The sequence below is a fragment of the Chrysemys picta genome, chromosome 6 (genome assembly GCF_011386835.1).
Source record: "Chrysemys picta bellii isolate R12L10 chromosome 6, ASM1138683v2, whole genome shotgun sequence".
Taxonomy (NCBI): domain Eukaryota; kingdom Metazoa; phylum Chordata; order Testudines; family Emydidae; genus Chrysemys; species Chrysemys picta.
The window spans coordinates 120,457,550-120,478,858 of NC_088796.1; the positions used below are offsets into that span (position 1 = coordinate 120,457,550).

The 21,309-nt window shown below is 44.9% G+C and overlaps 1 protein-coding gene across 6 annotated transcripts in view; it reads left to right on the top strand.

Moving 5' to 3' along the window:
• Nucleotides 1–21,309, top strand: part of PLPPR1 (phospholipid phosphatase related 1) — a 195,796-nt gene that overhangs the window by 116,329 nt on the left and 58,158 nt on the right. For all 6 annotated transcript variants that reach the window (XM_005292147.5, XM_065550566.1, XM_024109971.3 and 3 more), the window contains exon 3: nucleotides 15,039–15,227. In XM_005292147.5, the coding sequence (XP_005292204.1) occupies nucleotides 15,039–15,227 (189 nt within the window). The remainder of the gene's footprint in view (nucleotides 1–15,038; nucleotides 15,228–21,309) is intronic.

Sequence of the window (21,309 nt, forward strand, 5' to 3'; positions counted from 1 at the left end):
AACCTTGTGACGAAGTGTGTGTATTTTCAGATGCTTTAGGATCTTGTAGCATTCTCAGAAACTTCCTTTTACTGTAACAGATGTCTTGAGAAGGCACCAAGGGCCTATTTTGGCAGAGGGGGTCTGCTTCCGTCTTTATAAGCCATTCTTCTTCCTAATTTAATTATTACAGTAAAATGGTAAAATACAATTAATTCTTGGAATAGACTCCTAGTGAGCTCCAGGGAGACCACTCTGATTCTTACACAGCTCCAACGTCAAAAGAGCGCCTCTGCTAGTAACAGCTCCCCAGCATCCATGTGGCTTTCCAGCCTGTGTCACATTGCTGATTAGAGTTGAAACGTCTTGTAGCAAAGCCGTTTTCTTGAACTGAATGCTTTCAGAGCAGATCATGACTTGTGCTCGCCACAGCCGCTTAAGAATGCTCCATCTCGGAAATCAGGTTGCAAAGTCAGCTACCTTGGATGCAGAGTAGAAAACGCTGTGCTTAGGGATGTGAGGCAATGTTTAAATATATATATGCAGGCTTTTATGTATGTTCTGATATTATTTAAAAATATGTATTGTGCATATTAAGGCCACTCATTTAGAATCATTTCTTTAGTGCACAGAAACAGAGTCCAGGTTATTTTTCCTCCTCACTGCAAGTGAATTATTAATTGTATAAGCAGGCCTCTCGCTTCCTCTCTGTAGTGTCTGGACTTCATTGTTGGTATAACGTTTTTCACCTATGACAAAGATTGCTCACTGCATCGAATCGCTCCCCAACCGTGCAAGGTTACAGAGAGGGCCAAATCCTTCCTGCCTTTCTCGTGCAAATCTTCCATGGACTTCAGCTGGAGATTGCACGAGCAAGATGAGCAGGAAGTGACCCCCTGCTGTGTATATGTTCTTCCCCTGTTCTGTGCGCTTGGATGTACTGTAGACCTATCAAGATGAGCCATTCTCCCAAAGAATGTCATTCATGATTAAATGGAATAGAACAGATGCTTAAGCAACTGCTCTATAGGCCTAGTCTTGTGCCGATTCCCAAGGAATTTAAATGATTAAGTTGCATTAAGATGCAACGTTAATGGGAGCTACAGATCTAATATCCTCACACCTCAATGGGAGAATAGACTTTGTAGCAGTTAGAAACATAGAATTGTAGGACTGGAAGGCATCTCAAGGGTCAGCTAGTCCAGTCCCCTGCACTTAAGGCAGGACTAAGTATTATCTAGACCATCCCTGACAGGTGTTTGTCTAACCTGCTCTTAAAAATCTCCAGTGACAAATCGTAGAATCATAGAATATCAGGGTTGGAAGAGACCTCAGGAGGAGCAGGGCCAATCCCCAACTAAATCATCCCAGCCAGGGCTTTGGCAAGCCTGACCTTAAAAACCTCTAAGGAAGGAGATTCCACCACCTCCCTAGGCAGGGCCGGCTCCAGGCACCAGCCCACCAAGCTTGTGCTTGGGGCGGCACCTGGAGGGGGGCGGCGCGGTGCTCCGGCCCCCGGGGAGAGTGGGGCCACGGCCGGGCTCGCCGCCCTCCCCCCAGCGCTCTGGCCGCCCTCCCCCCCGGCGCCCTCCCCCCAGCTGCCGGGGGGAGAGCATCGAGCCCTGGCTGGGGCTCGCCGCCCTCTCGCCGCCCTGCCCCCTGCGCTCTGGCCGCCGGGGGGAGAGCGGAGCCCCCGCTGGGGCTCCGGCTGCCCTCCCCCGCCCCGCGGGGGGGGGGGGGCAGCCGGCGGCTTTTTTGCCTGGGGTGGCAAAAAAGCCAGAGCCGGCCCTGTCCCTAGGGAACCCATTCCAGTGCTTCACCACCCTCCTAGTGAAATAGCGTTTCCTAATATCCAACCTAATCCTCCCCCACTGCAATTTGAGACCGTTAGTCCTTGTTCTGTCATCTGCTACCACTGAGAATAATCTAGATCCCTCCTCTTTGGAACCCCCTTTCAGGTAGTTGAAAGCAGCTATCAAATCCCCCCTTATTCTTCTCTTCTGCAGACTAAACAATCCCAGTTCCCTCAGCCTGTCCTCATAAGTCATGTGCTTCAGCCCCCTAATCGTTGTTGCCCTCCGCTGGATTCCCTCCAATTTTTCCACATCCTTCTTGTAGTGTGGGGCCCAAAACTGGACATAGTACTCCAGCTGAGGCCTCACCAATGCCGAATAGAGGGGAATGATCACGTCCCTTGATCTGCTGACAATGCCCCTACTTATACAGCCCAAAATGCTGTTAGACTTCTTGACAACAAGGGCACCCTGTTGACTTGTATCCAGCTTTTTGTCCACTGTAACCCCTAGGTCCTTTTCTGCAGAACTGAAGATTCCACAACCTCCCTGGATCAGCATCTGGATTGGATGGACTTGTAATTATCATGTTGTCTCAATCTTTTTCATTATCCGTGTTTTTGGAACGTGTTCCTTCCTACCGGTCAACCTCCAGAATATTGAAATTCAGGCTGTCTTTAGAAAGTTAGATTTAGACTCATTTAAGGCCAGAAGGGAACATTAAATCATCTAGTCTGACTTCCTGCAAAACACAGGGCTGAGAATATTCATCTCCTCTGGGGCGAATTAAGACAGGATTTGAATCTACCACCACATGCACACACAGAGATGATGCTTTTTGCTGCTCCACTGCATTTATTGTGTGGAGATGAGGAGGGCGCACTATACATGCGCTGTATGGCAAGATGTCCTCAGGTTGCACTACAGTTTGCATTAGTTTTAACTGTTGCCAAGATGCCCATATGCCAGGGCAATTAGCTCTTGTATAGCTAAATTCATACAGTATTATTATGCACTGTTGAATGGTTCCCACTGCCACCTTCTGGACAACATCCAAACTGCTTCCCTGTGCATGTTAAGACACTGCTGCTAAGAGTTAAATGAGGCTCTCCATTAGCACAAAGAGTAGGGCTCTCTTACGGTGACCAGATAGCAAGTGTGAAAAATCGGGACAGAAGGTGGGGGGTAATAGGAGCCTATATAAGAAAAAGCCCCAAATATTGGGACTATCCTATAAAATCGGGACATCTGATCATCCTAGGCTCTCATCTTTTTGGAGCAGATGATGTGAGTCCCATCCTTGGTGTCCTAGCTGGCCATGGCTGCAGCCCACTGATGCCATGAATTTCCTAGATGACAATGGGCTTATTCCACTACAAGTAAACTTGTACTACTTACAAGCACGGGCTCAGTCCCATTTTTTCATACCGTGTCCCAGGAAATTCTTTAGGATGCTTGAAATGACGTAGGGTGAAATCCTTGTCCCATTGAAGTCGGTGACACAGCTCCCACTGGCTTCAATAGGGACAGTTTTTTGCCCCAGGTTTATTTTATTAACAAAAACATTTAATTATTTTTTGACAAGTAGGAAATGTTTCTTCAAGAGACATGGATGCACTGCCTCGAACTTGCTCTGTATTTACTAGGAACAAAGAGTCCACTGGAATATGAGAACAGTATGATGAACAGTGTTTTGGGTGACAAGGAACGTCAAACGAGTGTGGGTGCTATCAAAGCTGTTCCTTTGCTCAAAGTGACCGTTAATGACACTTCTTTGGTGTTTCATGATGAGCTCATTGAGACAATCAGGGTATGTCTCTACTGAAGCTGGGTGAACATACCTGCGGAAGCTCAATCAGAGGCCCCAATCACTTACACAGCATGTTGTATCTTTACCTCCGAATGTGAAACACGTGACTCTGAAGTTGAATTAGAAATAGATCATTTAGGCCAATACGTTAGTGTAAATTATATTCTATACTACTTTTAGCCTGTGCAGTTTTAAATGACTCAAACACTCTCAATGTCAAAGATTCTTTCGGCATAACATCTCCTAGTTATGGCCTTTCCTACCCATCCACACAGCTAAAACTCTTGTCCAGGCTCTCATCATCCTTCATCTTGATTTCTGCAACATCCTTCTCTCTGGCCTTGTCAAATGCAACCTTGCCCCACTCATCTCCATTCAGAATACTGCTGCACAGATCACAGCCTGCGCTTTGACCATGTCATCCCCTCTTTGAATCCCTCCACCAGCTCTCTCTTCTTTATCACATCAAACATAAGCTGCTTGTCTTCACTTTCATGGCCCTTCATGACCTATCCACACCAAACCAGTCCTGTCTCGTTCGCTGTCAGGATGTTGACTTCTGCCTCCGATCGGCCCATGATGCCACCCTCCATCATCCACTTGTTAAATTTCAAACAAGCCCCTTTGTGCTCTCTCCCATCCTGCCCCTCACACTGGCATATCGTGCTGACCAGTATTGTCTCATTGTTTTCTTGATTAGGATAACATGAGTACTGTATTGACTTCTGCACCCGTACAGAGCCCTGTTGATTGCATTGGGGCTTCACATGGGTGAAGGAATCTACCTGTGTATATGAGCTTGCAAGACTGGGGCCTAAATTAGTTGCTGTTTCTAAAGCTTGGCATCAGAACTGTACGGACTGCCACTGTACTGTACAAGAATGTAGTTCAAACACAAAACTGTCTCATGTTTTGTAGTCTTGTAAATCACCCGATTATGTTGTGGGCCACGATAATTGGCAATACAATTACTAGGCGATTAAGTCTTATTGGGTATTAATTCTTTCCAGTAGAGAAAACAATAATGCACAATGACCATACTAGGCTTAGTCGTGTAATAGCTGTAAATCTAATTAATAAGCTTGAAACAAGGGTGGATTGTAACTTTCCACTACAGCCCACGCTGTGTTTGCATGTGAGGGAAGGAGCGCATGGGGCGTGTTCCTGAGAGAGCTCTCCATGGTACTTGCACATTCTCCATTACCACAGAATCTGAGGGTATGTCTACAGTGCAGTTAAAACCCTGTGGCTGGTCCGTGCCAGCTGACTCAGGCTCGTGGGGCGAAAGCTGCAAGGTGGGAGGATCCCAGAGCTCGGGCTGCAGCCCAAGCTCAAACGTCTGCACTGCAATTAAATAGCCCCACAGCCCGAGTCCAGCGAGCCGAGTTAGCTGGCACAGGCCAGCCGCAAGGGTCTAATTGCAGAGTAGACGTACCCTTAGTGCCTCACAATCTTTAATGTATTTATCCCCGCAAACATCCCCGTCAAGCAAGGCAATGCTATTATCCCAGAGAAGTGAGAGACAGAGAGACGTGCGTACATGTACACTTCGAGCTGCGGGGGGGCGGTAATTCCCAGCTCAGAGATATTCCCATGCTAGCTCTGACTGAGCTCGCACACTAAAAATAGAGTGTAGGTGGAAAGGGCAGGAAGGGCTGGCCATTCCAAGTATATGCTGTGTGTGACGGGTTCAGTCAGAGACCCTCTTGGGACTGTCACCTGATGTGCTGAAATTACCTCTGAGCCCGTTTTCCCTGCCAGCTTGGGACTCCAGAACCCTACCTTGTTGAGCCAGACACGTTAGCCTGCTGCAACACAGACCCAGGGTCTGGTCCATGCCCCCAAAGTTGCAGATTTAACTGAAAACAGCTCAGCAGGTTACCTGTCCCCAGCACCCAGACACCCAGTTCCCAATGGGATCCAAACCCCAAATAAATCCGTTCTACTCTGTATACACCTTATACAGGGTACATTCATAAATTGTCCGCCCTCTATAACACTGATAGAGAGATATACACAGCTGTTTGCTCCCCCAGGTATTAAGCACTTACTCTGGATTTATTAATAAACAAAAGTGATTTTATTAAGTATAAAATGTAGGCTTTAAGTGGTTTCAAGTAATAACTGACAGAACAAAGTAAGTCACCAAGCAAAATAAAGCAAAAACATGCAAGTCTAAGCCTAATACATTAAGAAACTGATTACAGATAATATCTCACCCTCAGAGATGTTCCAATAAAAAGCAACAGAGGGTCCTGCAAGTGCTTGCATCTGAAGAAGTGAGGTTCTTACCCACGAAAGCTTATGCTCCCAATACTTCTGTTAGTCTCAAAGGTGCCACAGGACCCTCTGTTGCTTTTTACAGATTCGGACTAACACGGCTACCCCTCTGATACTTTTCACAGACTAGACTCCTTCCTAGTCTGGGCCCAATCCTTTCCCCTGGTACAGTCCTTGTTAGTTCCAGCAGGCATCTTAGATGGAAACTAGGGGTTTTCTCATGACTGGCACCTCCCTTTGTTCTGTTCTACTCCCTTTTATATCTTTGGCACAAGGTGGGAATCTTTTGTCTATGCTTGTCCCAACCCCCGCTTCATCAATGGAAAAGTACAAGGATTAAGATGGATTCCAATATCATGTGAAATGGTCATGTGTCACTGTAAGACCCCTAGTCTCCATTCTTCCTGGGTTGACCCACACATACACAGGAAGGCTTTCAGGTAAATAAACCATTTACAACCAATTGTCCTAGTCAATGGGAGCCATCAAGATTCTAAACCAACATTAATAGCTCACACTTAATTACAAGAGGACCTCAGAGTTATACTTCATATTTCTAGCTTCAGGTACAAGAATGATACATGCATACAAATAGGAGGAATATATTCAGTAGTTTATAACCTTTATTATGATACCTTACAAGAGAGCTTCTGCATAAAGCATATTCCAGTTACATCATATTCACGTTCATAAGCATATTTCCATAAAATGTATGGCGTGCAATGTCACACTGTGCATCTTGGAGGGGTACGTAGTCCTGCTGCTCACGCCACCCTCACCTACCCACTGTCTTTACCTGCTAGCTCAATCAGAGCTAGTGTGGGTATATCTGAGCTGGGAACTATACCCCCATCTCAAAGTGTAGACATCCCCTCAGTGACTTCATCAAAATCGCACAAGAAGCCCAGAGTGGAGCACTGAATTGAACCCAGGTTTCCTGAACTCTGGGCTGTTGCTATTATTTATTACCATACCACCTAGGAGCCCTAGACGTGGACCAGGATCCCACTGTGCTAGGTGCTGTACAAACACAGAACAGAAAAACCGTCCCTGCCCCAAAGTGTTTACAATCTAAGTACAAGACAAGAGACAACAGTCAAATAGATGGGTGAGTACAAGAAAACAATGAGACAATATTGGTCTGCATGCCAGGCAGTGGTATCAGCACGCCAGCAGCCTAAGCTTTGTCAAGCTTTTTGCAGGCATCATGGCAAACGAGTTTTAAGGAGGGCTCTGAAGGAGGATAATGAATGAGTTTTATGGATGTTTGTGTCATTCGTCCTAAGCCTGAGGGGCAGCATGGGAGAAAGCATGAAGGTTCTTGTTTGAAAATTTAACAAGCGGGTGATGGAGGCTGGTATCGTTGGCACATCGGAAGCATCAATTTATATCTCAGTAGCAAATGAGAGATGATAGGTTGTTAAGAGCCCTTAAAGTGATCACAAGCATCTGATGTTCAATCCAAGGAGAAGGGAGAGCTAGGGGAGGAATTCAAAGAAGGGGTGACATGGTCTAAGTGACAGGTTAAGAAAATGTTCTTTGCAGCTGTATTCTGAATGGCTATGACGGAGCAAGATTGCAGTTGTCAAGGAAAGATGTTGCAGGAATCAAGATGCGAGAGGATGAGAGCTTCCATCCTTCCTCTCAAGGGAATTTTGGCGGAGTCAGACAAAATTCTTTCCAGGGTTTGGGGGAAATCATGTAGAGGTGGCAACTGAGTAATTCTTGCTCTAACGTTACTAAAGACGTCACCCTTGGGCAGACATCCAGCCTGGAAAATAGCAGCATGATCAGTAAAAGTAATATACATGCAACTGAAAAAGTGACTCAAAGCCTGGACACAATCGGGCAACCTTAATTAGAGCTATTACTGCATGTGCCAGCTATAATAAAGTGTGTGTGTGTGTGTGTGTGTGTGTGTGTGTGTCCATGCGCACACATCTGTACAGAGATAGACATTTTATTTTTAAAGTGTGAGACTAATACTAGCAGCCTCCAAAGGCTCCATTCTTTCAATTAATTATCAAATTAGGGAAACACTAGACTGTGTAAAGAACGTCTGGGGGCAGCACAGTCGCATACAGTGCAAGAAGTAAACATTTACAATGGGCTTTTCTTATCCAAAGCCCATTGAAATCACTGGAAAGACTCCTATTGACTTCAGTGGGCTTGGGTACGGTCCCTAATGTACCTTAAAATAAAGACAAGGGGCTACGTTACTGGCTTTCTTTCTTTAATTAGTATTTAATTATATAGCCCAGACTCTAGTATCATGCAAGATACTTTCAGTATGGCTTTGGTGTCCATATTGAGGATGCAGTAACATTTGTCTATTTCAAGGAATCATGAAAGTTTCAATGGGAATTGGTTTCTCACATGACGCTTTACTATTAACAATATTTGAATTGTGTATTTGGAAAAAAAAATAATAACCTTTCAGTGCTCCAGGTCTTTTTTTCTTATTCCCAAATGTCCTTTAAACACCCAGAAAGCACAAGAGAATAAGGGTGGTCTTGTGGTCAAGACACTGACACGGAACTCAGGAGAACTGGATTTAATACCTGGCTCAACTACATATGACCTTGGGCAAGTCATTTAATCTCTGTCACTCTATTCCCCACCTGTAAAATAAGCATGATAACACTCCAACACATTGTTACTCTTGTCTGGTTAGCTGTGCGCCCTTTGGAACAGGACTGTCTTGTAAGGTTGGTCTAAATGCACATGTTGTACCGATGTAATGATATCAGTTTGGAAAGTTTTAGAGCAGGACAAAGGTGCTTATATAGGTAAAGCTCATGAAATAATATAAGCACCTTTATATGAGTGTCACTGTAACCAACTAAGAGCTGCACGAGTTTAAGTATCTCTTTCTAAAACAGATACAACTACATTGGTCCAAAAACTATCTACCAAAACCTGGGTAGGTATTCCTCATAGTGCATTGAGCGTAGTACTATGTGACCTTGCTCTTAATTGGTGCCCCTACATGCTATCGTAGCTATAACAACAATAATTAAGGCAGCGGATCTTTGAGGCTGATATCTTCGATAAATATTGACTTCCTTGTCAGCTATCTTTGAAATAATCCCCTCTTTGACACAGACAAAGAGAATGTCAGATTTCCATGGTTTGGTAAATAGACAGGTTATTTCTGAGGGGTGGGCTGTGGACACGGGGAAGGGGTTGTACTAGCTTTCAAGCTTGGAATCTCCATTCTGGATACCAGGCCCGAGGCTGGGATTTTCAAAGGGACTGGTTGGCTATCAATAGAAGTTAGGCAGCGTTACTCAGTAAAGCCCAGAATGGGGCAGCACATTTTAAAAGGAGAGGAGTTTGTAGATTTGGAAACCGTGGCAGTAATTTATGTGGCCTTTTATTCCATTTTGGAATGAAATTGATTAATACATTTCTTTTAAAAGTGTAGCACATTAGTACACTAAGCAAGACAAATGAAATAATGGACAGAATGTTTAAAACCCATTTTATTTGCAACGTGCAAACAGAATGGCAAGTTAGCAAATGGCAAATATTTATTAGGATGAGTCATGCTCTAATTAGTCATCTTGATATGGAGGCTAGGTTGGCATGTGTATTTTAAAGTGTGGTTTCACTTTTTAAATAACGATTATTAGAGTTAGATGGATCTTAGGGTTTTATGTGCTGTCCATCACCAAAATATCTGAGTACCTTAATAAAATTAATAGGAACAACAAAGTCTCTAGTGCACTTTGTGGAGTCTTCATATTATCATCAGATTCATTAGGTAAGCAATTTCAGACTGGATCAGTACTTAGGAGACCACCGAGTGGCTAGAGAAATTGTATTTCAGTCAGTAGATGCTCTTCGTAATGGGTCAGTCCCTAAATATGATGCTAGGGGTGCTATGCCACTGGAATGCTGCTTTTCTGAAGAGATGTAAATTGAAATCCTGATCACTTGTGGCCATTTAAAATGAAATATCTCATGGCTCCTTTCACAGAAGTAGAATGTTAATTCCAGTCTCCTGTCCTCATGCTAGGTTGGATGATGATGATTATTATTTATTTTATTTTATTTTATTTTATTTATTTGCTGCCTAAACTCCCCTTGTAGTTATCATGTATTACTCATTAAATGCTAACAGAGTGATTGGTGCTGTACAAGACCCAGGAGAAGAGGTGGTCCTTGCCCTGAGCAGATAGAGAACACAAACCAGACACAGGAAACTCTGAGGAACAGGAAGCATGCCCCTCCTTTTGCAGAACAAATGAGGGTGCAGCTTCCAACGCTGAAAGAGGATTTTGTGCAAGCTGACGATACAAGAACTGCCCATGCCAAGGCCCCGTGTTGTGCAACCCCTCTGGTTCTCTTGGCTCATTTGCTTCCTGCGGTGCCAGAGCTCAGCCACCAGCCACTGTGCTTGGAATTCCCCATTGTGCTGGATTCTGTCAGGTGGAAGGGGGAGCACTTGGGTTAATATTGACTCTATAAGTATTAAGTGGATATATGACTGGGTGGTAAGATGGACATAGAGTAGAAGACAATCCAACCCATCCCCCCCTTCTACCTACTCTCCTAGTGTCAATGCTGATTCCTAGGGCGATGGGGTATCTAGTGGGAAGAGAAAAACAATACTACAAAGCTGGCACTTCTCCCTCCTTGCCTTCTGTGCAATGCAGATCTCCCCTTGCAGATGGAGGTGAAGATCTGAACTATAGCACTGGGATTTCATCAATTCCTATCCTAGTGATCGATGTCAGCTTTCAGCAGGGTAGGGTGTCCCCAATTCATGTAGACTTAGTTCCTCTCCTAGAAGGCTGCGTTAGTGGGGCGATAAAGTGATGAGCGTCTTCGTTGTTTTCAGATCTCTGGGGAGACTTGCTCCTTTGTCAGTTATGTGGATTTCTGGCAAAGCAGATGGCTTAGCTCTCATTGGCTGCAAGGTGATTTATTGTAAAGTCTCAGATTTAAGGACTGTCACTCTGTGACACTCTGTACCTCGGGGGAACGCTCTGCACCCCCATTTTCATCCTTATAATATGATTGTGTAGTATCCAATGCAAAGTTTGTCATGTCGGGTGTCTTCGGAAGGCTCATGATGCACTGACCATTGTTGTTATAGTGATGTTATAGGTTGTAATTTCATGTATATAGTTATGAGGCTGAAAATGTGTCCTCATGGCTTAAAAGAGGCCCAGGCAAAACTCTCCAGGAGCAGAGGGGCAGATCACACCTCATCAGGGCAGGTATGGGACAAACCCAGCCCAGCCTCACAGGAACAAAAGACACTGGCCTAGGCAGCAACAAAGGATCTGTTGGACTCTCGAGTGAGTCACCCCCCTTCCTTTGGTCAGTTTGGGACTGCGATGAGGTAATGCTCACCTGACCCTGAAGAGGGGGGGCAAAGCCAAGAGGAAGAAAGAACATGATAAAAGGGAGAGACGTTTGCCATGCTCTCTCTCTTCCATCTCCATCTACAACCACCACCACCAAGCAACTGAAGCGCTGATCAAAGGGGAGAGCCTGGCTGAAGGGCAACCAGCCACCTGTGGTGAGAGGCATCGAAGTTTGTAAGGGCACTGAAAGTGTTAAGATCAGCTTAGAATGCGTTTTGCTTTCATTTCATTTGACCAAATCTGACTTGTTATGCTGTGACTTATAATCACTTAAAATCTGTCTTTTGTAGTTAATAAATTTGTTTGTTTATTCTACCTGAAGCAGTGCGTTTGGTTTGAAGTGTGTCAGACTCCCTTTGGGATAACAAGCCTGGTACATATCAATGTATTTGTTAAATTGATGAACTCATATAAGCTTGCAGCATCCAGTGGGCATAACTGGACACTTCCACAAAGAGCCGTTTACAAGATGATTGTGCATCTATCTAGCTCCTGGCCTGACCTTGAGTCTAGATGCCTCTGACATTAGAAAGTTTATTGAAAGTTAGGAAAAGTGATGATTCAGTAGGGTCATTATGACCTATGTGTTTTGTAAAAGTTAGTTATAAAAGATTAGCTAATAGAGTGTACTTTGGAGCAGTCCTCTGAAGCCATCTTGAGAGATGTTTTTCCTGATAGCCTTTCTCCGCGGTGGGTGAGCAACTGTCCACTGAGAACCTGTTGTTAATTACTCAATACCATTCCAAATGTTACGTAAATATCTGGGATGTTCTAAACCTATTGCTTATGTTTGTGTGTGCTTAAATCTAATAAACTGCAGTGTTAGACAAGAGCATGCTGACTTGCATTTAATCCTTGATCAGACAGAATCACTGAGTTCTTGTTGATTTATTCTTAACACCACCTAGAGCAAAATAGTTTAGTTGCCCCTGTTGGGGGTTCTGAAAACCCCGGTAACAACATAGCCTCTTTTTTAAAGTCTTACTCAAATAGAAGGACATTTGGTAATTAATCCTTATAATTAGGGACCTACCAAATTCATGGTCCATTTGGGTCAATTTCACAGTCATAGGATTTAAAAAATCCTAAATTTCATGATTTCAGATATTTATATCTGAAATTTCACAGTGTTGTCATTGTAGGGGTCCTGTCCCAAAAGGGAGTTGTGTGGGGGGGGGGGGGCGGGGTGTTACAAGGTTCTTGTAGAGTAATTGCAGTACTGCTACCCTTACTTCTGCGCTGCTGCTGGCAGTGGCGATGCCTTCAGAGCTGGTTGGCCAGAGAGCGGTGGCTGCTGGGCCGGGAGCCCAGTTCTGAAGGCAATGCCGCCACCAGCAGCAGCACAGAAGTAAGGATGGCATGATATGGTATTGCCACCCTTACTTCTGTGCTGCGGCCTTCAGAGCTAGGTCTTTGGTCAGCAGCCACCACTCTCTGGCCACCCACCTCTGAAGGCAGCAGCGTGGAAGTAAGGGTGGCAATACCATACCATGCCATCCTTACTTCTGTGCTGCTGCTGCTGGCGGCGGCCCTTCAGAACTGGGCTCCCGGCCCAGCAGCTACCGCTTCCAAGCCCACACAAACATAAGCAATAGGTTTAGAACATCCCAGATATTTACCTAACATCTGGAACGGTATTGAGTAATTAACAACAGGTTCTCAGTGGCCAGTTGCTCACCCACCGCGGAGAAAGGGTATCAAGAAAAACATCTCTCAAGATGGCTTCAGAGGACTGCTCCAAAGTACACTCTATTAGCTAATCTTTTATAACTAACTTTTACAAAACACATAGGGCATAATGACCCTACTGAATCATCACTTTTCCTAACTTTCAATAAACTTTTTAATATCAGAGGCATCTAGACTCAAGGTCAGGCCAGGAGCTAGATAGATGCACAAACATCTTGTAAATGGCTCTTTGTGGAAGAATTGCAAGAGGGGTATATTAAATGGCTCTTCCTATAATCTTGCAATACTATATTTTTAATCCATTGCAAAGTGACTTTAAAAAAAAAAAAGACAAATTAAGATTTGGGTTTTATTCCTGCCCTGATTTTTTTCCCTGGCTCACTACTAAGTAAGTAGCTTTGCATTCACGACACCTCTTGAAATATACGCATAGCTAATGTGCCTCCATTGTGAAAGATGATTGTAAACAGGATCCTGGATTTTGAATTTTTGTTACTCTGCACCTTGTGCAGGCATTTATGGCGGTACAAAGTGGGTGTGAAATGCCACCAGGTCAGCATGTGTTCATGGGCTACACACAGCGCAGAGTGATGAAGAATCAGGCCTGCTTTGTACTGAATGGTGCCTCTAGCGGTCCGGCTTTGGACTAGCCAGCTTTTGCTCCTGCATAGCTCTGATTGGTGGTCAATCATACAAAGGAAAAGAGCATTTTGTGGTGTCTTTAGAGTGTTCACAAGACAACATGATAACGTTAAAAAAATGATGTGCTGGATACAGGTTGTTGTACTTAATTGGTCCCATTGCAAGCTGGCAGAGAGGCCAAGCAGCGAATGGGTTTATCCCAGTGGTTCTCAAACTTTTGTACTGGTGACCTCTTTCACATAGCAAGCTTCTGAGTGTGACCCCTCCTTATAAATTAAAAACACTTTTTACATATTTAACACCATTATAAATGCAGGAGGCAAAGCGGGGTTTGGGGTGGAAGTTGACAGCTCGTGACCCACCACGTAATAGCCTTGCGACCCCCAGTTTGAGAACCCCTGGTTTATCCTCTCACTTCTGTGGCATAATCCCTCCTGGTCAGGGCTGAGGGAAGTGGGGGTCAGCAATTTGAGGAGGAGTTTACACTGCTGTGGCCCTGTCAGATCTGTTTGGGGATAAATGGAAGGCTTCAGTCTCCAGGGCTGCCAAGCCAGCATTGTTCACCAGCAATACATTATCAAACATTACAGTGAAACAAAAAATGAGACCAGGATGGATTCTGGTGCAATAAGCATGTTTGAAGGACCTGACTCAGCCCAGGGTCTATGTTGGAGCAGACCCTGAAAGGGATCCTAGTAGTACAAAAGTAGGCACAACATCTGCCGTTTGCTAGGAAAGGGAAGGGGGGGCTGTAGAAAGCGTGAAGCCCGGAGCAGAGAAGTGGTCACAGAATTTGCTGCTGGGTCTGGGAAGCAGGCTGGGTCCATTGTTCCCCTTGGCAGATTTTGGGCTCCTCCTGAATAGATTTTTAAAGTTTCCCTTCTAAGTGGCAGCTCCATGAAAAGGCAAACTCGAGATTCTGCTTTACCTGGAGAGTAGTCCCCGTTCTGGGCCACACGGGGCTTCATTGGACTAGCACGGTATATACTCTCCCCTGCCCTGGCTGAATTCCGCCGGCTTTTGGTCCCCACAACCCTTGTTCTTTCAAACGCCCCCTCCCCACCCCCCCCCACCCCACCCCCCGCCAGTATGCGCTGATTTTTAGGTTGTTGCCACCAAAGTCTGTGGTGCTGCCTGCTGTCCTGTTAGTTTGCATGGAACGTCGCTGCTGGTGACACTCGTACGCCTTTTGATAAAGTAGCCGCCAAAGTGCCAGTCCCTCTGTGAGCCATGCTGCAGACCCACTTCGATCTGAGACATTCATTAGTGTCGTTTGCCAAAAGGTTTATGTAACAGATGTTACAAAGCAGAGAGCGAGAGAGAGAGACACACACACACAGAGCAATACTGGAAGAGCTGTTGGGGTGATGGAGGGAGGATATTCCGTGGGACTAAAGTAGCTCAGAGACACAGCTGCATCTGCTAAACAGCGACTAATGTCTCTGTGTGACCATGCTGTATTTTCAGCTTGTCATCATGGCTGGGACCGTTCTGCTCGCCTACTACTTCGAGTGCACTGACACTTTCCAGGTGCATATCCAGGGTTTCTTCTGTCAGGATGGCGATTTGATGAAGCCTTACCCAGGAACGGAGGACGAGAGCTTTATTTCACCTCTGGTGCTGTATTGCGTGCTGGCTTCGACCCCGACAGCTATTGTAAGTATAAAACCACTTTCATTCTTCAATGCTGATGCAGAAAAAGAAAGAAAAAATCCCTGTAATCCCTGATTTTTCCTTTTCCCCTCTCTTCTTTTCAACGGTAGTTGATGTATGTTTCTGTTGTGGCAAAACAAAGAGAGCAGACTCATAAAATCCACATCAGTTTTCCACTGAGGTTCTGGTTAATTCTAATACTTAAAAAAAAGCAAGATGAAGCTGCCTGCAGTTTAAGAATGTACAGTAACTAGCTCACTTTAATAGTTGGCTATGAACTGCATGGTTTCCAGAGAGGCCCCAAATGCAAAGATTATGTGTTCTTGGCAATGAAATAACCGTAATAAGATTTGAATCAGATCTGAAATGATACAGCCAGGACTATTTGCTGCTATTCTGAAAGGACTGCTGAGGGCTCAGATGAGGGGGAAACTGCTCTATAACGGTTTCTAGTTATTGACAAGTGCAAATGTGCTTTATTTTTATGTGTGTCGCTCTCTCTCACACACACATAGTGAACTCTCTTCTTTACCTGTTTTTCTTTTATGATCCCACAAAACAATAAAAACAGCCCCCGTGCTAAAGCTGTTTTCAAGTTGCAGGACACCAAAAGCTCTAAACTGCTTCTTAAAGTCACTCTAACCTCAAAATATTGTGTTTCTTCTTTTTTTGCACAAAAAATAACAAATATAATTAATAGCCAGCTTTGTTAATAATCTAGCTAAATGAATGCAATTTAATTAGATATTATCCTTTTTGTGTGTCTTTTTTCCTGCAAAGTTATTAACTCGTATATGTGAATCTTTAAGACGGGTGATTGCAGAAGTGTATGTCATTAAATTTCTTGGGGTTTCTTTTTAGTCTATTGCAACTTTGGGATCGTAATTGAACTAATAGCAGACACAGACAATACAAAAAATAATCAGAAAAATAAGAGGAAGACTTTCAAAAGTGGCTAAGGGATTTAGGTGCCCAAGTCCTACTGAAAGCCAATGGGACTTTTATGTCTAATTCCCTTAGGCACTTTTGAAAATATTCCCTACTAGCAGTTGTATTTTCTGCATTAGCACTCCAAGCTCAATAGGTAATTTGACTTGGTCGAGTTCACTTAATGCTGCACCAATTTCAGGGTTTGCAAATGAAGGAGTTGCATTGAGATCAGGGAATGTTGTCGCTTTACACCCATCCTTTCCCACCAAAATGCATTTTGTGCCATCTAGGGAAGTAGCTTTTGGAAAGCAGTGTTTGGACAGGGAGGTTTAATGCACTCCTTGCTATGGATTTGATACTGCACAATTGAACTCAATGGGAGACTTGTCTTTGACTTCAGGGGAACAGGTTCTGGCATGAGATGGCCAAGTATTAGTACAATGCTGCTCTCTGGGAACTTTTTCCCTTGGGAGTCTTCATGTGAGCAGGACAAAGTTGCTGTGGCATTTTAAATGTTGTTTCACTGGGGGAACATTTTCCCTCCACCTCAAAGGTCAGTGACAGAGCTTTCTTTCCTCAGGGCCCTCAGCTACCTTCCTTGGCCAAGAAAGGCTGAGTGGGGTTATCTTTGGAGTCCTTCAGAGCTGATCCTTCCCCAATCACACACTAATGTGATGTCCTTCTGCTGCCAGGAGCTGATCAGTGCTGCCATTGTAGCATACATAGCCCTTGCCAGCCCAGGGAATGGAAGATCAGGCCTGGGAGTCAAACTCAGAGCTATTGGACCAGCCATCTGAAGCCTGTTTTGTCTCATATTCAGTATATTCTGCTGTCTAGCACTGGGTTCTCTTTCCCAGCTAATCCCAAAACAAAGCATGTGCCAGGGGCTGTCTCATTTCTTCAAACTTGAATGTGTCAAAGTCAGACTCAGGACTCACAATTTGTCAGACCACTCTGTTTATTAGCAAAAGCGCTCTGCTAACACACCCAGAAAATGTGAGCCCCATACAAGGCTCAAACCACCTTATTTATACAGAGAAAAGGGCGCGAAATTAACAAGATTACAAAAGGAGCAGAACTGATAAGTTTACCTGGGTCTAGACACATATCTCATGTCCTTATTAACTCTCACCAATCTCCTGTTAATGTCCCACCATCAGTTTAAGTGGACCCATTGTTCAATACCTTAATGTTCCTCTTCCTGACAACTTTATCTCAACATTCCTCATTCCTGCTTTAAAGGAACATACAGCATTTCATTAATTCATTCTACTTCTACAATATAATTCATTCTACTTTCACAAATGGTTCGATCTGAGTGAGTTCAATACATTTCTAAGACATCCACACCCATTTCTTTCCGGGCCACCATTTCCTACCCACCCCCAGTACACTCAGGCAACAGGCCCGCATTCCCACTCCTAGCAGCTCTTTCTATGCACGCCTTCCTCGCACACCAACCATTAGAAGCATCATCTCTAATCAAGCCTCAGCAACCCCTGCCATACTGTGGCATCTCTAAACTGTCACCCACATCCCTAACCTGCATGACTTGGTCATTGTGCATTGCACTGCCTACCAAATCACCCTGCAATACACATCCTTCTTGTTGCTTACAGCCTTGGCAGCTCTTGCAGCCGGGGGCATGATCTGAAAGCCAGTGGAACCCACATGAGGTTCAGCCAAATGAAAGGATCCTGTCTCTTCCATTTATGCTATGGCAATTGTATCCTCAAGAGAACAACCCCAATTCAGGTTTCCTTCTCAAACACCAAACTGCATCCCATTAAGAACTCCTCTGTGGCTCATTGAACAGACGATGTTCAAGGTAAAAGTTTTAGGTGTGCTGGGGTTGGTTCTCCCCTCTGTGTATCTGCCTAACTCTGCTTCACATGAGTGAGAGTCACAGGTGCATATAGAGACCCATGGCCGATGCTACCATTAAGGCAAACTAGGCGGTTGCCTAGGGTGCCAAGATTTGGGGGCGTCAAAAAGCAGTGGCCCCAATTTTTTTTTACAGCGTTCCTGGCCTGGGCTGCCGGCGGCGCGCTGACACGTGCGGCTCAGACTCCTTCTCCCAGTGCAGCGGCCGCTCCACTTCTCCCGCCTCCCAGGCTTGCAGCGCCAATCAGCTGTTTGGCGCCGCAAGCCTGGGAGGGGAGGAGAATTAGAGCGGGGGCAGCGTGCTCGAGGAGGAGGCGGAGCAGAGGTGAGCTCGGGTGGGGAGCTGCCGCACGGCTCCCCGGAGGGGGGGGGCAGGGAGCTGCCGCAGGGCTGGAGGGGCGGGGGGGGGCGCAAGGTGTAAGTTTCACCTAGGGTGCGAAACTTCCTTGCACCGGCCCTGTAGAGAGCCTACACTCACTGCAGGTTAATCCACAGCTTCACTCTCGGCACTCTGCTATCAAGAGTAATCATTGTCAGCCCACAGCCAGGCCTATGGAGAGTGCATTAAAATCAAGGGTAATGTCAGTCCTCTTTTATAGCAATGATCCTCACAAGTGAGATTATTGCTGCTGTTCTTACAAGATGATCTGCAGGATCATTTGATAAGAGCTGTCTGCACTGGGTGGGGGGGGCTAGTAGATACTACCCCACTTCAGATTAACCCATAAACCATGAACAATGTGCTGCTTCAGGCTTACCAAACACACTGCATGCGCTTGTAAGCAGAGTCCAAGTCAGAGCAATGGGTCAGTTAGACTAAGAGGATTTATTACTGTGAATCTGATTTGCCCTATTTTATCACAGTGCCAGCACCACATGGCATGAGGGAAATAACTATTAACCCAGCTTCTTGGCATCTCAAAGAAAAACAACTAGAGAGAGTTTGGTAAAACCACACGCCTACCCTAGTGCGTACACTGGCATACAGCAGCCAGGCATGCACATGTTTGAAAGTCCTAATTCTAGTGCAGCTTTGAAATGTTGCAGGATTCGAAGGGAGCGTGTTAGCGAATACGGAGCATCTTGTGGAAAGTTTGTTTTGTTTGGGGTTTCTTTTTGCAATCCAAGTTGGAATCAAACAACTTGGGTGGCAAAATGCATGCATAAATCTATGTACCCCCAAGCAAATCAAACGCTTATCAGAAACACTCTTTTCATTTAGTAACATGCTGTGTGCTTTTAGCTATCTAGTACCTGCAACATGAATGAGACTCCCCTGCTTCTGCTCTCGTTGAAACTTGCTGTTGTGCAAGTGGATCCATTAAGCTATTTTCCCTGCTGCACTGAATGTTTAATCACTAGGCTCGTGCGTGACAAACATCTTTTGATATAATATCTGACGTAACCTTTTGCTGTCAGGAAGTCCCTGCAAGGGGAAGTGCTTGCCTCTCATTGGGTCACAGTTAAATAAATAAAAGGTACACACACTGGTCTCAAATCTCAGAAATGCATTTTTCACCCCAGTGTTCCATTGAGGATAGTTCAAAGGGTTTCATCTTGCTGTACTCAGTTGTCATTGGAGACTCTGAGTGCAGTGAAATTAACATCTTCTCTGTAAAGCAGCAGAAAAGTAGTGAATGAAATGGTAATTTGCACCCAAACAAGGACAGAGTGGCTTTTTTCTATTCCAAAGCAACTGCTGGCATTTTTATTTCTGATTTAATAACTTGCCCTCCTCCGGATCATAAATCTTCACCTCTTGAGTCTTAACATTTCCTTTAGCTTTGGTGTAGAAGAATCGTTCCTGGAGTCATGTTAACAGGAATTGTGTTTATTTTACATGCTACCTGCAGTGCTAGATAGTTCCTGGCACAGTGAAAAGCTCAACAATACAGCAGGGTTGCATCCTCATCTGGTGTAAATGGGGCCAGCTCCGTTGACATCAGTGGCGCGACACTGATGAACAGCAGCCCGACTGCGCAATTTAGTTTTGCCGGGGGGCCCCATAGTGTGGGACCCAGGGCAATTGCCCTGCTTGCCACTGCCTAACGCCAGCCCTGATTCTCGAGTAACACAGAGCACTGGGCTGGTGTAGCCGTTTTTGTTGTCAGAAGCGGGTTGCAGTGCAGTGAAGTTTGAGAACCACTGGGATAGATGTTAGGAAAAACTTTCTAACTAGAGTTCTGAACTAGGTAATAAAGTTCTGAAATAGGTTTCTAATGGAGGTTATGGAATCTCTGTCATTAGAGGTTTTAAAGAACAGGATGGACAAACACCTGTCAGAAATGGTCTAGGTTTACTTCATCCTCCTTCAGCACAGGGGGCTGGACTTGATGACCTCTTGAGGACCCTTCCAGCCCAACATTTCTATGATTCTATATTAGTGACCTCCTCACAGAGCTTAATGTGTGTGGGTAAATAGGCTAGCACTCTATTGTCTGTGGAATCCTCCGTTCCTCTCTACAGTGTTTCTAACCTCTTCTTGCAAACTTCCTTCATCACTGAACCATGCCTTGAAGAGATTGCAGTGTACAAAGTCCGAATGCTGCTTGCCATAGCGCCGTAAGTCTCCATCGGGTATTTCTGTCCTGGACTGAAGTTGACCTACACAGAAATCACTGCACATTCAGAGAGCCAAATGTTTTTAAACTCTCAAATTAGATGTTGCGGAGTTCTAATAATCCAAATGACACTAACCAACCTTTCATGCCAGTGATTTAATGGACAGATGTCCCTAGGGAAGAGACAAAGTGGCTGTGGGGATGCTAACATCATTTTCAGAGCTGCGTTTTCAAAATGAGAACTGCGCATTTGAGATATATAGGATACATACCTCATAATCTTAGCTGGCTTTCCAGTGATGGGAATCCTAAAAATCAAGGGTATCATAAAAAAAATCAGTGCAATTCATCTGCATGTATAATCCACACCCACGCAGCGTGGCACTCTGTCCCTCCTAGTGGTGGCTGGGTCACATATAAAAGTTGATGAGCCTGCTACAGCTTTGACTAACAGAGTTGGTTCATAGAATCATAAAAGATTAGGGTTGGAAGAGACCTTAGGAGGTCATCTAGTCCAACCCCCTGCACAATGCAGGACCAAAACCAACTAAATCATCCCAGCCAGGGCTTTGTCAAGCCGGGCCTTAAAAACCTCTAAAGATGGAGATTCCACCACCTCCCTAGGGAATCCAGTGCTTCATCACCCTCCTAGTGAAATAGTTTTTCCTAATATCCATCCTTGACCTCCCCCACTGCAATTTGACACCATT